The following is a 16,528-nucleotide window of genomic DNA, read 5'->3' as shown; positions in this document are numbered from 1 at the left end:
ATAGTTTTAAAAAATAAGCTATTATTCAACTTTTTCACACTTTTTAACATCCTACCAGCACCCAAAGTCCAACACCATCACCACCCACCGTGCGTCATCCCCATTCCCCACCACCACCACTCACCGTGCGTCACCATCACTACCACCATCCACCACCACCACCACCCGCCGTTCGTCACCCATCGGCCGCCACCACCACCGTCCATCACCACCACCACCCACCGTCGGCTACAACCATCGTTCAATTTATAAAACGAACATTATTATATTTTCAGATTGCAGACCAAATTTTAGTCGCAGACATGAAATTAGATTGTAGACAGTTTTTACCTTAAAAAACAAACAGTACCTAAATCAAGGAACAAAATCCCAAAAACGTAGTGACTTCCTACAAATCTTGACCACTGTTAAAGGTCTAGAATAAATGCAACCCGCTACAAAAGCCTAGAAACTCCCTGTACATCTTTTGACAATTCGGATTATAAACAGAGACCCCTTGTAACCTAAGGCTGAGGGGTGTGGGGGGCGTGAGAGGGGCGCGAGTGGGGGCTCCAGCCTTTAATATTGTGACGTGTGGCAGAGAGAGAAACTTGATAAGATGGGTGTTGGTTGTGGTGCTCGCGCCCCGGGCCATGGTGTGGAGGGGCGCGAGAGGGGGCGCGAGCGGTTTTTTTTTATTTTTTTATAAATGTATTAAAAAAACGAATTATTATAAAAACTCATAAATTATTTAAAAAAACACAATAAAACATTTAATTCGAAACAGTTTGTTTCCCGCGAACCCATTCTGTTTCGAACGATCACAAAACACATGCAGCCATGAATAATAATAATAATAATAATAATAATAAAGCAACCTCATAAATCATAATTTTAACTTCTCTCTCACTCCAACCCCTTTATTATTATTATGATATTATCTCTCACCGACTGCTACCCACTGAATCATAGATCTCCGGCTACAATACCCAGTTCTCCGATCACCGGTCAGCCAGGTCAGTCACTTTTCCGGACAGTATTGCCAACATCATAAAAAATTTTTTTTTTTTAATAAACAAAGAGCCCAACGGCTCTATTTACGCATTCCCATGCCGTTCACGAGCGCTACCCCTCTTGCGCCTGCCTCTTTTTCCGCGCTCGCGCCCCTCTCGCGACCCTCTCGCGCCTCGGTGGTGTGGTGCTCGCGCCCCGGGACGCGAGCGGCTGGCCTCACGCGCCCTTTCTCGCGCTCCACACCCCTCAGCCTAATACTTACATAGTTATCCTTGCCCAATCAGAACATGCCACGTCCATCAACCCCATCTCGTTTGTACGTTCTGGTCGCAAGGTTTTCAACAAAGTTGATCAAATCAACAAATGTCAACCGTCAGATCAAACAATGACATACATCTTATTTTGATTGACACGTCAGTATCGTAAAAAAAGCTGGTTGGGTTTTTGCTTGCCGTGTTACTCTGATGTGGGTGACGTCATACGATGATTGATGAGATAATGGTGTTGAATTGATTACTACGGTGGTCCCTCATGGGCTCATGTAGTGTATCAAACTATCAACATTTAATAGGGGGGCTTTAAATATACCAAAAGTTTTTATTTGGTATACCAAGTCAACCTTATTAATCTACTACTAATCATTCAATCAACTACTAATCATATCAATCATCATTTTTATTCTATTTTATTTAAATATAACTACTAATCATTACATAATAATTATTTAAACTACTAATATCTATTTTTTAATTAGGTTTTTTTAAAGACTATTGTAATTAGTTTTTTGCAATACTAGTATTAATAATAGTATATTAAATATTTTATTATACAATTATGAATATTACCAGTCTTCTAAAAAGTACTCAAATATATAAATACGAAAATACAAGTTCATTATGAATGTAAAAACACTAAAATAATTAATCACTTAAATCCACAAACCCACTTTCAGGACGATAAAGTTGGCTGTACAGTTCTAGACGCGACTTATACATTGTTTCCCACCTAACTGCAGACCGGCTAATATTGTTAAGATTCCAATAAGGCGTGATAACAGGCATTGGGGATTCTCCTTGTAACTCTACCATGACATAATGGGTCTCACCAAATACTAAAGCAATTGTAAGAGCTCTGTGATGTTGACTTTCTTCTGGACCACTCCAAAATGGGAAAATAGTGGTACTGCCTGACATGCTTAAAGAATGGATGATAACACCAAACCTATTGGCAATCAGAACACCTGCCTCAGGCATTTTCATCCAGTGTTCTTCTGGACAAGGTGACCCAAAAAAACACAAGTCATGATACAATAAATTTACATCTCTGACAAACATATTTTTATAAATATCGTATCGATTTTGTAACTCTTCTCTCATTTGCTGTCGAATGTACTCATAAGATTTTTCTTCATCAAGTCCGAGGCAAACAGCTATTGCTCGAAATCCACAGTTTCCATCGCCTTTAACATTCTGTATATTTGTTATATATGGATGAAATACTTTTGGAATATCGCTCATTATATTGGAATCATTCAACTGTGACATTACATTTAAGTCTATCATGTATGAACGCTCAAAACATTCACCTGGGACTTCATTCAAGTCTATCAACGGTTCACTGTTCAGGTCAAATTCGAATGAACTATGTCTGGCTGGCTCCTTAATCGGATCAACAAAATTGGGCACATTTGAGCAACTATATCTGGCTGAACAAAATTCAGCACGCCTTTTCTGTTGTGATTTTTTCAAGCTTGGCCGTCCACGAGTATTTTTCTGAACTCGAGGTTCCTGAATATCAGTTGTACCTTGACCGACACGTCTTTTTTGTTGTGATTTCTTCAAATTTGGTCTTCCACGAGTATTTTTCTGAATTTGAGGTTCTTGAATATCTGTTGTACCGAGACCTATTATGTCCTTCAGCTTTCTTAACCAACTTTTTTTCCCAGCTTTGGACTGCTTGTTGAAGTTTTCTTTAAAATGTTTTAGTTCATTCTCGCAACTAACATCGTCATCTTGGACAGTTGTTGAAGGTACAAAATCTAGCTTCCTCCAAAAGATATCAATCGAATCCAAGGAAATACATTGACCTATGTTAAAATATAAATAAGTAATATATTAACAATTTTATAGAATCATTATTAAAAAAATCTGAACTAATATTAAAATAATCAATCAGATTATACTTACCTGAACTAATATACATTGAAAGTTCGCAAGCACATGGTAACCCACAGCTGTTGCGAAGTCGACAACCACAATTTGAAGAGTCTGCTTGAAGATTCTTCCAGCTTTCATGGTCCGCAAGAATTATATCGAGAGCTTCATTTGAAACAAAACCGCGCAATAGTTTAAAACATCGTATATTGTGTTGATGTATGCGAACAACTCTGCTTTTCTCAAAACTTTCTTTGATTGATGTATGTTGCGACTGCACGAGACGATTAATACAACCCACAAATTTATCCAAACAACATTTTGAAGATTTCAAATATTTTTTCAATATCGCATGCTGGCTTTCTACTCTATTGGTTGTGTTATTTCCAAAATTGAGATGTTGATCAATCCAGACAGACATAAACATCTCCTTGTATTTGTTCAACCAATTTTCATTTACATATTTTAAAACACCTGAAAAAGTAATTAAACTTATAAGAGATATATAAAAAGAAAAAAATATATCGGGGCGTAGAAAACATACGTGGATATTTTATCAAGAATGACTGAAGTTGCTTGTAATTGTTTGTGTAAGAAACCAAAGTTGTAGAATCTTCTAGTAACTCCCATAATTTTAGAAAGTTGTCCCAATCACGTGCTGACCTGATAGATTGCCTACAGTTCTTGAATATGTTGCGACTAATGTGCCATCTACAAAGTAATTGAGTAGCATTCGGGAAAACTTCTTTGCATGCATTCACTAAAGCCAACTCCCTGTCTGTAAGTATAACACGTGGGTGCATACACTTGTCTAATGTTAACTTTAGACAGTTTAAGACCCATGTATAGCTTTCTATCTTTTCATTTTGCATGAAGGCAAAAGCTATGGAAAATGTCTTGTTGGTCGAAGTTATACCAACAATATGAACAAAAGGCATATTATAGCTGTTTGTTTTGTACGTGGCATCTATAATCAACACGTGTGGGAATGCACGCCAACTATCGAATGATATTGGATGAACGAAAAATAAATTTTCTAACTCGTTTGAACCAGTTGTAGTAAATTCATAAACATAACCATTAGAATGTAAAATAGACATGAGAACCTGCATCGGAGAATTGCCTGCTTGCTCACTCATGCGAATTTTAGTGCGTGCATTGTAAATCGTACTGATTGTAGATGCATTACTTAGGTTCCTCTCCTTCAGTATCGATAGAATATCACGTGGTACCACATTCATCCTTGTCAATTCTGCAACCAAACTAAATTCATCATCAGTTAACCGCTTAGCATATGGATGGCCTTCCATATGCTGTACAGGCGGATGGTTATGTTCATCACATATCATCGTTAACGTCCAGGAATTATATTCTATTGAATATTTCCCTTCTAATTCGAATGGGCAGTCAGTTTTTTTTGTGCCAGAAACTTTACTTGAATCCTTAACTTTATATTTTCCGCCACGATCACACATGATTACAACTTTATACACGAACCCATTAGGATATTTGTTCGATCTTTTAGTGACGACGACAACACCAAGAGAGCGTGCCAAGTTTTGTACCCAATTCATCAATTCTTCATGGGACCCGAACACCTAAAAATTAATAAAAAGTTAATAAAAAGAATAGATAATACACTTAATAATAAAAAGTTAATAAAAAATGTGTATATATAAGTTAATAAAAAAGAATAAATGATACACCTAATAATAAAAAAGTTAATAAAAACATGTATATATAAGTTAATAATAAAAAGTTAATAAAAACATGTGTCCATAAGTTAATAATAATAAGAATAAATTATGCACCTAATAATAAAAAGTTAATAAAAAACTTAATAATAAAAAGTTAATAATATATTAGTTAATAAAAAAATAAATAATACACTTAATAATTAAAAGTTAATAATGTATATATAAATTAATAATAAAAATAAATAATACACTTAATAATAAAAATTTAATTATATATATATATATATATATATATATATGTAAAAGTTAATAAAAGATGTAACAAATGAAAGTTAATAAAAAACATTTTTATATATAAGTTAATAAAAGAGGTAAAAAAACTAGTAAAAATAAGTATAAGTTATGAAAGTTGGATTCTTTATTTATTAAACTAGAAATAGTTAAAGGATTGTAAAGTTAATAAAACCCCTTCGCCGCCGTCGCCGCCGTCTCCACCGTCGCCACCATCTCCGCACCGCAGGATACCCGCGCCATCGTCTCCTTTCTTTGCCGTCTCTGTATTTCGCTACCACCACCGAGCTCTCCGTCGTCTCCTCTTCTCCACCACCGTGGGTTTTGGTCACGGCGTCGTTTCTGTTTGCGAGCGTCTCCGTCGTCTCCGTCTTCACCGCCACCACACCTAGCCCTATCTTCGTCGTTGTTCTTTGCTATCGGACGCCTAACCCTTCCCCGTCATGGCCGCCGCCGTCGCCGCCGTCTCCACCTTCGCCGCCATCTCCACACCTAGCCTTTCTTCTTCAAAACCTCTTCTCTGTCGTCTCCTTTTCTCCACCACCGTGGGTTTTGGTCACACCACCACACCTAGCCCAATCTTCGTCGCCGTCTCCGTTCTTCGCTACCACCGCCGGCGATATCGAAACCCTAACCACCGTCTACCACCACGATTTTGAAAGAAAACCTAACCCAACACTGATTATACCTGATGAGTGAAAAATTGTGGTGTAGTCATGATAAATTCGTTATCTGCCATGGTAAGAAATCGGAATATTAGTTTAGTTTAATCCTAAGAATTTTGTTATTGTTATTGTTAAATAATATTGAATCTGTTCATAAATTTTCAACTGTATTTTTTGTTTTGTTATGGTATAAATTTTCAACTGTATTTTGGGTTATGTAAAGATTTAAATTTTCATTGTTTTCTAGGTTTACAAATAAATGCTGACAACTGTTGGTTTTCAGTCTGACAGAAAGTAAATTTTCTTAAAAGTCTTTGACTTTGGTATATTTTTGGTATATTTAACAGAACCCCATTTAATATGGTGATTTTTGGTCCAACAAGAAATTGCCATCTATTGTATGATTTATTTATTTTTTTTGGAAGGCCGGTTAATTATTTGTTTGTCTGGTTAAGCTGACGATTTGGTGTTGGACTGGATGCTTCTACAGATCACTGGCCCACTTTGACCATCATTTTGCTTGAGTTGTGAAAAAAAACATGTGAATATGACACTTTGGTCTCTCTAACGAAAGAAATGGGTTATAAAAAGATGTCATTTTTTAAGGAAAATTCTCAAAATAACCTTGTTTAGAGAGAGAGTCCCTAAAATAGTCATTTTTTCCTCAAAATTTTTGAAGATTTGGACTTTTCAGACGTATTGGAAAAAGATAATAATATAGGGGTAGCAGGCCAAATTTCTAAAGAAAGTGAAGGAGGAGACCAGATTTGGAAAAATAATGAAGGGAAAGTCCAATTTTTTTTGAAATCTTAGAGTAAAAGTTTAGATTTTTACTAAATTTTTTTCTCAAAAAACCGTCTTGAGAGACTGCTTTTTTATGTTTCCTACCTTTTCCGTCCCTATTTTCAAATTCTAGGAAAAAGAGATTTTGAAGTCTCATCTTGAGAGACGAGATTCTACCACCACCACCCACCGTTCACCTTCTACCACCACCACTACCGCCACCACCATCCACCCCCACCACCCACCCATTTCCCGCCACCGTCGCCATCGCCACCACCGTCTCCGACGACCATTATCAATTGGCTTCCCGGAACCATTAAATATGCGTCCAAGCATATCCATAGAATCAGTAGTTTTTAAAACTTGAAATTGTCACTTATCACAATGAAGCTACTAAACTATATAATGCACTTTTAAGTAAAATATGAAGGAAATAAAAGAGGTAAAAGAAAGGTTGCACACCTCCCCTGTGAACTGAACAGTGGTGAACTTATTGTCAATTCCTGATGTTCCTTCGAAAACCTGGTAAAAAAAAAAGCAATGATATTTGCATTAAGGGGCATTTAAATTCTAACAAATCAACTTATATTTAATCTTTTGTTTCTGAAATCTTTTGTCGCGCGCCGCCATGAGACACCTGCATAGATTCGTTAACTTTAGTTCATTTGTTAACTCGCTTAAGGCATAAAATCGTTTATTTTAAGCATGTTTGAGTGAATTAAGGACCAAGTAATCATAATATAACTAAAATACAAGTTCTACTTCGTTTACCCTTGATCAAGATCAGATCTTTATGGATCTTTCGACGATTCTTTCCTTAATACGTATTTACCTGCTTAAACGGGCCAAAAAGCCTATAATTAGTTCGTTTTTTGTTTTCCTATATAAAAAAGACATAACCATCTGTTGTAAACTTTAATCAAACCCTAAAGATCATACTCCAGCCGTCCTACCTTCTGCTCAGCTCGTAAACCCTTCAGTTTTTGCATATTCGTTAAAGATTCAAGACTTGTTCGTTGACTTTGCTTGCTTTAGGATATTTGACTTCCGTTTCTCTTCAATCCTTTCGCTTTCTGGGTAAGTTGTAAACTGTAAAATCGTTCATACATATTCCCTAGTCAATAACCTTCAATCAATTTCGGTGATTGAAGGGTGTTGACTGGTCAATTGCTTCAAAACCCGATAAAGGGTAAAACCGTCAACAAGTTTGACTTATCGTTTTCTCATACTTCTGGTCGGATTCAACGTTCGGTCCAGAAGACTTTTATTTTCAAAACATAATTTTAAGGCTACTGCCCAAAACCCGACTTCCGAATCGCTGTTCAGATTCTGGTCAGTATCAGCTCACTTAAATCTTAAATTCAACATAACTATAGTTCTACTCATCCGTTTGGATTGATTCCAGCGGCATTAAGTTCGTTTTTATTTATAATTTCATATCACAAAGTTTCAGGTTCTGATTTGTTATCTCGTTTGACGCGTTATTGGACGACTCGCTTAAACCTTACTTGTTTATCGTATTTATTAATCACTTGCCTTCAATTTAAGGTGAGTTTGATCATGCCCCTTTTTATACACTGTTTTCTAACGTTTTGGGGACATATGCGTACTTACTCATATTTTCTATTCTATATATATACTCAAAATCGCAAACATAATTATTGTGTGAATATCAGTTGAATGCTATTTGCTAATTGCTACATGTTTAATTGTTTACTTGATAACGTTCGGAGAGGTCCAACATATCCCATTGTAGAGGGTTCTCATTAGTATGATCATACGACCGTCTTAGTAACCAGAGCCCGATTCGCTTGGCGAAGGTAAACCGACAATTTAGTTATTGTAATCAATGCCCGATTCGCTTGGCAGCGATTCATTGGCACACGAGTACAACTTGGTTTTGGTTTGTTAAGGTTTGATTGATTATTACCACATAGATTGGTTTGCGCATTTAACACTTATCGTTTATTGTTTAATTATTATATAACTATTTGTTGTGTCAAAATTGGTGATCATCTCACTCAACATGTTTGTTGACAAAACTCCATTTTCTACGCATATGCAGGTTGCTTAGATTGAAGTATGGATATTTAGTCAAGACCATAGGTTATATTGAAGACAAACTTAAATTTAATTGATTGTATTTATTTATTTGAATTGTTTTATTGTATTTGATTATTGTGTGCACATTTGAATTAAAATAATTAATTAGATATTGTCACATTTTATTTATGATAGTATCTTCGAGCTGTGAGCAATCGGATCACGTCCCGGCATTTCCGCCTTAGGTTGGGGTGTGATAGAAAGAAAGAGAAAAGATAATGATAAAATATAAAAAATATTTTATTTAATTAAACAGAAAAGAGAAAAAACAGTTATTTTTAGTATAATTATATGATATATATGGGGATATATGGTAGGGAATACTCTAAGAATTAACAAAAGATAGTATTTCTAATGTTTGGTCAGATTGTCTTAAACAATATGCGCGAATTCATAGCCGGGGAGGGGGGGGGGGGGGGGGGATGTGGGAAAATCTCCACGCTGAGCAAAAGTTCAAAGAGGAAGAAGGGGTGGCAAAGGTAAGCAGTGAGGAGTGAGGGAACGGGGTCCATTTCTGCACCGGCAGTGGTGGTGAGCGTGGAACGGAATGCATACCACACATTAGTACAACCTCAGGCTTGAGGAACCGAAGCTAATCAGTTGTGGCGTTTGTTTTTATGTATGTTTGTCTAACTATTGTTGTGTCACTTTCTTTGTTGAGGTGATTGATCCCAACACCTAGGATGTTTTGCATAAATCTCGTAGACTAGTATGAATGTTGGTGTCCATACTATGAGGAAAAGGAAAACTAGTTTTAGAAAAGATAGAAAAACATTAAAAACGATGTGTAGTCGGTTGTAAGACCCATGCAGTGTGGTTGCGAGCCGACACGAGTTCGGTAGGTATCAAGTTGCAGCACCAAAACTAAACCAAAAGATAAATTCAACAACGTCCAAATACAAAAGGCTAACATATTTAATGTAACAAGAAAAAAATAACTTGTGTGACGCAGTGACGGAGTTTATGTGAATTCGTTCGATATCAGGTTATGACACCAGAACTATACTAAAAAATAAACTTGTCAACACCCAAGTACAACATCACAATTAAAAGTTAAAACAAAAAACGCCTTTGCATTATGGCGACGAACCAACACGAGTGGTATTGGTGTCGATGGTACAAAGTACAAACACTAAACTATAAATATAAATAAGCATAAAAAAAACATTTACATAAAAAAAGGGGAAAAAAAGAAACTTATGTGACAACACCATATTGTGTCACATGGTCCAATTAAAGTTTGTGACAACAACCCTACCTTTTCCCTACTAACAATTAGGGTCTTCCGATATCAACTTTATATATATAGATAATATAATTTGTGAGTTTCTGTTATCGCCAATTTTACACATATACATATGAAAATAATTAAATAATGAAAGAAATAAATTGGTGGAATGATTATTTGTGATATTATCAAGAAAGTATGAATCTTTTGGCTCTAATATTAATGACCATTGATTAGTTCATTGTCGATTAACTTGATACTGATCGATAAAGAACTATTTTCCGCAGTAAACACAATGAAAGCATTTGAATGAGTTGAACAAAACTAATTAAAGACAAAGTTAGAGAGTAGTCAGGTGAGAGTGACTGCCTTTAAATATTAAAATTAAGAAAAGAAAAATAAATAAGTGAGAGGGACTAGTGCCCCTAACTAGATATAAGCTAAGAAACACTAAATTTTGTAGCGTTGTTGGATCGTATATCTTTCTGAATCGTACATAGTCAGTTTTCAGTTTAAACTTTAAAGTAAGTTGCGTTTTCAAATTAATAATAGAATTAGACAGGACGCTTTTCATAACGAGAGATTCTAATATGTGATATTTGAGTGTATGAAATCATACCAAATGGTTCTTGTCTATAGGGGTTTAATAAGTGCATTAAACCATCATAATTAGCCTATCATAAAACGAAATGACAATTGGCAATAAAGCTGTCATAAACCCATAAGTTTTTTTTTTTTTTTTTTTGAATGTTTAAGCTTGCCTCCTACTATTTAGGATAAACCGCCATTGCCAGGGATCGAACCCTGGACCTCTCACCCAAAGGCCTAAGCCTTTACCATCCCACCAAAGTGGAGATGGCCATAAATCCGTAAGTGCTGCAGTTACATCAGTTTTCGCTTAACAACAATTTTGGTTTCGAAAAACAAAGTTGGTACTGACCAACAGTTTTGACACTAAAGAACAAACTTGACATTAAGAACAAAGTTGGTATGTGTAACAATTTTGATACTAAATAACAAAGTTGATACAAATCTTCATTTAGTACTGAAAACCTAATATCGATGATTGAAGTCACCGATGAGCAAATTCAAGTAACTTATAACCCTAGCCAAGGGCTTCGTGGCTTTGCCGTTTGAACCCACCAGGGGCCACCGTTCTTGGGACCCTGCTACTAGGTTGGACCCTGCTAATAGGTTGTAGTCTGTAATCTCATTTGGTCTTAAGAGAATATTTCAATTCCCCAAAATGTCCTGACAACACTAAAATCACCAACAAGTTGGTGAGGCCTGTCTTTTATGATAAAGTGTTCGATAATAGCTACTTAAAATCATGTTTAAATACTTAATTCTGAAACAATGCAAGTAGTGTAAAGATGGCAACAATGCAACCATAACAATTTGTAAATCTAGGGTTTATTCATAGAAATATATTAATGTTTTTAAATACTTACGTAGACGTTTTGTTCTTGGTTTTTCATATAAATTAGTTGTTATAATACGCTTTTGCTAGCGAGTCTAAAAATTTTCACTATAGACGATGACAAGTTAGGAGGAGATATAGAAGGTGGTTTAGTTATATATATATTTTTTAATTTTTTGATGATACAATACTTTAATATGCAGGCTTATCAAGTCAAAATGGTTATAAAAAGATAAAAAGTTCGGTTTTTTTTACTGAATCCATAAAAAATACTTTTTAGTAACCTTCCAACAATTATTACAAACTACTTTTTGGTCAATAACCTTTTATTAATTAAGATTCGGAGAAAAAAAGATTAAAATCAATAGCCAAATTTAATAATACGTTGGAAGTACAAAAGAGTTGTGCACAACAGCACAGGCTAGTGTTGGTCACGTGTGCCGAGCAAAGTGGAAAGACTTAGTTACTTGTTGCAAGTTAATTAAGGGAATGAATGTTCCCCACGCCTATCTCCACCATCTTCGTAACATACAACCAAGTTTTGAGTGGAGGAAGTATAGGTTTTGTGGTTTATTCTATAAAATCAATGTACGAATTAGATAGTTTAAAAAATAAAACAATTTGTTGGTACGAAAATTCTATTATAAGACCATGTGTAGTGGTGGATGGGAAAAACGCCCCATCCTTCTTCTCCCTTGGCTGGAAACAAACTTGGTTCCACCTTCTTCTCCTTCAAGCGTTATGTACAAAGCGCGTGGGGACTTTTTGTAGCCCAAAACGCACGGGGGCAGTGTTCTAGGCATTTGGGGGGGGGTGGAGGATGGGAAATGTGTACTCAAAAACCGTGTTTGAAACGTATTGTGCATTCTCTATATAGGCAATGAATGAACCAACACAATGTTTTGTTGAAACGTAACAACAATTCAAGAAAAAGTATGTAATAGTTAAAGCCGCTGACAGTTGTTCGGTTAAACAGGCAATAACTTTAGCCATAAAAAAAACTATTAGTACTAGCTCAATACCCGATGATTGGCATTTTAACAATAGCTCAGCTACTGCTAGTCGCTTAAGTTACGACCAGTTACTGCTAATCAAAGTTACTGCTTCTTGCAGCTGCTTCTTTCTCCTGATAAGAATTAATTACGAAATTGTTGATCATCTATGTTACCAATACTCAGTGCATATCTTCATTAAAGCATTAAAAAAAAAGTTAAGATTATGTTATCAAATTGATAGTTTAAAAAATGTTTTGAGCTAATGAGCTTTAGATTAAATGACACTAAAGGGGAAGTGAAAAATTGGGATGCATGCCGCAAGGTTTCAAGTTCGAATCCAATCCCAACTGGGTTTTAGCTTAGTGGGCCTTCGGACGGTGAGTTTTCACCAAACAGAATATGCAGTGCCTGACTGCCTGGGCTATCTATTGTTGTCTGCGATCGTAGGCATATGAGTCGCCTTTTTTGCCATTTGGTTACCGTGGATACTCGGGATTTATTCATTGGTCATTAGAAAAATGTTTTGAAAACGAAAAGGAAACATAAATAAATAAGCAATTGAGACCGCCCTATGCTTCGTGGTTTGCCAGGTGTTAACATTATCGAGAATACGTTAAGAGGTTCTCAATAAATGCACTAACATATGAGTAAATCTATCCAAACCCACTTTGGCCTGACGTCCGTCTTGACTCAAACCAAAATAACTCCTTTTATGTTACCTGTTTTGACACGACATGCTGCTCGGCCCGACTAATATGCATTATAATAATATCAAACTTATTACTAAAAGAAAGTTCAATAAAATATATATTTCAAACTAAATTAAGAAATTCAACTAATTAGTAAATATTAAACAATATGAACTAAACGTAGTGGGATAGTGACTAAAAGATGTTTACCTCTTTAAAAAGTTAAATTACTTAAAACAAAATATATTAAGTGCTGTCTTATACGAATAAAAAGTTGTAAAACTTTAAAATAAAAAAGCTTTTAATATGTTTTTTTCTATCAACAAATGTTTTATAACAGAAAAGATATTTAAAATAGTCATGTTAACCTTCACATTTTCAGCTTTAGTCATCAATTAATCAAAATCCCTAAAATAGCCATGAAGAATGTTCTTTAATGAGTTATGTCAGATCTAACAGTTCTTGATGGTTATTTTAAGGATTTTAATTAATTAATTGATGGCTAAAGTTAAAAATGAGGAGATCAGCATGGCTATTTTAGAGATTTCTCTTTTTATTATAATATAGTATATGGGGTATTTAACTATTTATCATCTGTAATATGAAATGTTTTGTAATAGTATTTAGACAAGTCTCATGGGCGCGTGACATGTATTCATTCATTCATTCCCATGTAGCTATTTAACCTTAAGCAGAGCCCATAACTCTTTCCTCGATTCCTGATATCCTTCAGTTTTCTTTCTCTCCTCCACCACTTAACACTCGATCTTCTTGCTTTTATTTATTAATGGCCAACATTAACATGTATCATCATCAACCACCCGATGACATCTCTCTTCTCCTCCATCAAATCCTCTTCATCATCATCAGCTGCTTCTTCTTCCACTTCCAAACAAGTCAAATGTGAACTCCCCAACGGCCACACTGCAAATATTCCGGTGGTCATGTGGCTTCTTCTTCTGTTGATTCCGACCCAGATCATGAATATGATAGTGAAAGTGAGGTAGTATAGTATGCATACTCATCTATATCTATTTTATTTTTTACTTTCTCATCATTTTCTAGTTAATAAATGTCTGAAAATATATATTAAACCAAGTACACATACTTTATGATTATGTTTTATTAATTTCAAAGTAACGTTACTCTTTAATTACCGGCGGTACGTACGTAGCAACACAGGACCTAACCGATATCTAGTGTGCATTTAATGTTGATGTCGCTTCTCCTATGTCATCACAACATGTGAATATTTTTTTTATATATGTACACTCATTTGATATATTATAAGTTTAAGTTTAAATAAATAAAAATTTTGATTTGGTAAACATGTTAAAAAATATATATTTATTTATAATTCTGCTCCACAACATTTTTTCTTCTTCATGTTTTGGCATTTTGGATGCATTAGCTGACATGAATAGATGATAAATTATGGGTGAATATTTAGTTTACAACATGATTTAAGTTTATCTGTTAAAAAATTAAATAAAAGATCTAAAGTTATTTTCTTTAAACTTTGTTCGATTCTTAGAAAACTGGCAAACTCGCCACGCGCGCACATTTGCGTCGCACATGCGTAGCAAAAGACAAATATGAAGCAATTGCGACTCACGTGATAAGCGGGAAGAACCCCTCGCAAAATCATGCCGGGTAAAATATGTTTACATGAACATCAAAGTTTAACAGTTTGAAAGCAATGATATATCTCCATTTTTGAAAATGTATAGCAATTTTACATGTGTATGCAGTGTATATGTGTACATGTATTTTAAACAAAATGCTACTAATACCATATCTAAAAAATAAATGTAAAAAATAATGAAATTTAATATATTCTAGTTAATAGTTAATTTATATATATGACAAATAGTGTAATGTTCCAAAATGATTCTCGTAGCTTTCAACATATCATTAGCTTTAAAGCGAACGCCCTGCTTGCGGTGCGCGCATATAATGTATATATGTGTGAACCCACGGGTGGGCAAAAGTGAAATTGCACTAATTTTGACGTTATTTTACTAATCTCGTGAAAATAACGTTAAAAGTGGCGGAAGGTTAATCAGGCATCATGTGGTGGCGTTGATAGCCGAAAGACAAGTGTACATGCACCGATCAGCCGGTGTCCCGATGATTGAGTGTTATGTGCCTTATGTCCAAGGCTTGATGCAAAACTACTATCGAGCCGGGGGTCTCACCGGAAGCAGCCTCTCTATCCCTATGGGGTAGAGGTAAGGTTGTCTACATCTTACCCTCCTCAGACCCTACCATAGCTTTGCTATTGGCGGGATATACTGAGTACGATGATGATGATGATATGTTTGTGTAGTCATTAAGAAATTATTCATCAAATGTCCATAATTTTATTTTATTTTTGCTTCTTACATACAATGTGAAGGTTATGCACATAAATAAACAATCAAACTAATTTTTATTCATGTGCTTAATTTAACTTTTAGTTCTATACAGTTTACTTAACATAGTGAGTTGTATTACCTAAGAATTTGTAATAAACTAACAATTAATATATTGTTTCCTCTCTTCTAAAGGAGGGGTTGGGACACTTGATGGAAGAAATGGCTGCAAAACCAGACCGTCCTCGTAACCCTTCAAAACGGACACGTGCTGCGGAGGTTCATAACATGTCTGAAAAGGTATCGATGTATTATAGTAACAAAGTGCTTACGTTGTTCTACATTTGATAAATGAGTTATTGTTTCGGTCAGAGGAGGAGAAGCCGGATAAATGAGAAGATGAAGGCCTTACAGAAACTTATCCCCAATTCAAATAAGGTTTGTCACTCTGTTTGTGTCAACACAAAAAACATGTTTTTTTTAAACATTTGATTCAATATTAACATGATTGATTCATAAGACCGACAAGGCTTCGATGCTGGATGAAGCCATCGAATATCTGAAGCAGCTACAACTTCAAGTGCAGGTGCAAGCCTCCAACCATTTTTATTAATAAATGTCAAAAATAATCAGTTTGTACTAATAATATGTTGATTAATGTTTCAGATGTTAACAATGAGAAATGGGATAAATTTGTACTCCATGTGTGCACCAGCACCACATGGTGTTCTTCAACCAAACCATCGACCCACTGGCCTGAACCTTGGGAACCAGTCCATCCACATGACAGCAAACCATGGACCACTTGTGAACCACATGCTTAGCCATAACCCGCCACCAGTACTCGACTTTTCACGAACAATCAATCAGGACCCTTTGTTTGGAACTCAACTTGGATCATCCTAGTTTCGGTTCCTTCCAAGACAATTGATTATGATTTAGTCGTGTTGTTTCCAACTTTCAGTTTCTTTATCGTTGTTAGAATGCGTTTGTTTGCCACTCCGACATGAAACTTTAGCGTCTCTAGATGTTCGGATCCGGATTTTGTTGTGTCGGCTTATGCATACAACTTGTTCAATGCATTTTTCGTTTTTCAGGAATTCAACATCTAGAAAATGAAAATTTTCGTGTAACGATGGTTATATATGTAGTATTAG

At 35.3% G+C, this 16,528-nt stretch overlaps 1 protein-coding gene and 1 pseudogene across 2 annotated transcripts; one reads left to right on the top strand and one right to left on the bottom strand.

Moving 5' to 3' along the window:
- Positions 1–1,913: 1,913 nt before the first annotated feature.
- Positions 1,914–7,571, bottom strand: LOC143531868 (uncharacterized). The gene is made up of 6 exons (XM_077027071.1): positions 7,536–7,571; positions 7,415–7,462; positions 7,045–7,104; positions 3,691–4,744; positions 3,180–3,311; positions 1,914–3,079 (listed from the first exon to the last, which is right to left on the bottom strand). Exons 1-6 carry the CDS (start codon positions 7,569–7,571, stop codon positions 1,914–1,916), a joined length of 2,496 nt encoding a protein of 831 aa, XP_076883186.1.
- Positions 7,572–13,804: 6,233 nt separating this feature from the next.
- LOC143531877 (transcription factor SPATULA-like) lies at positions 13,805–16,281 on the top strand (annotated as a pseudogene). Its single transcript, XR_013135093.1, has 5 exons — positions 13,805–14,020; positions 15,567–15,671; positions 15,744–15,809; positions 15,892–15,957; positions 16,038–16,281. The product of XR_013135093.1 is annotated as a transcription factor SPATULA-like (transcript).
- The last annotated feature ends 247 nt before the right edge of the window (positions 16,282–16,528 follow it).

This window comes from Bidens hawaiensis, unplaced genomic scaffold (genome assembly GCF_021521415.1).
Source record: "Bidens hawaiensis isolate Kalapana, Puna unplaced genomic scaffold, B.hawaiensis_p1.1 tig00009272_1, whole genome shotgun sequence".
Lineage (NCBI taxonomy): Eukaryota > Viridiplantae > Streptophyta > Magnoliopsida > Asterales > Asteraceae > Bidens > Bidens hawaiensis.
Note: the sequence above shows the minus strand (reverse complement) of the source record. Positions and strands in the feature narration are given on the sequence as shown.

What these genes read in the sequence shown, in the direction of transcription:
- LOC143531868 (XM_077027071.1), bottom strand. Translation starts at nt 7,571, where the DNA reads ATGCAAAAACTGAAGGGTTTACGAGCTGAGCAGAAG. An exon ending in GTTTACGAGCTGAGCAGAAG is followed by an intron (nt 7,463 to 7,535) that starts GTAGGACGGCTG and finishes TTTTTTATATAG; the next exon opens with GAAAACAAAAAACGAACTAA. An exon ending in TTCAATGTATATTAGTTCAG is followed by an intron (nt 3,080 to 3,179) that starts GTAAGTATAATC and finishes ATTTTAACATAG; the next exon opens with GTCAATGTATTTCCTTGGAT.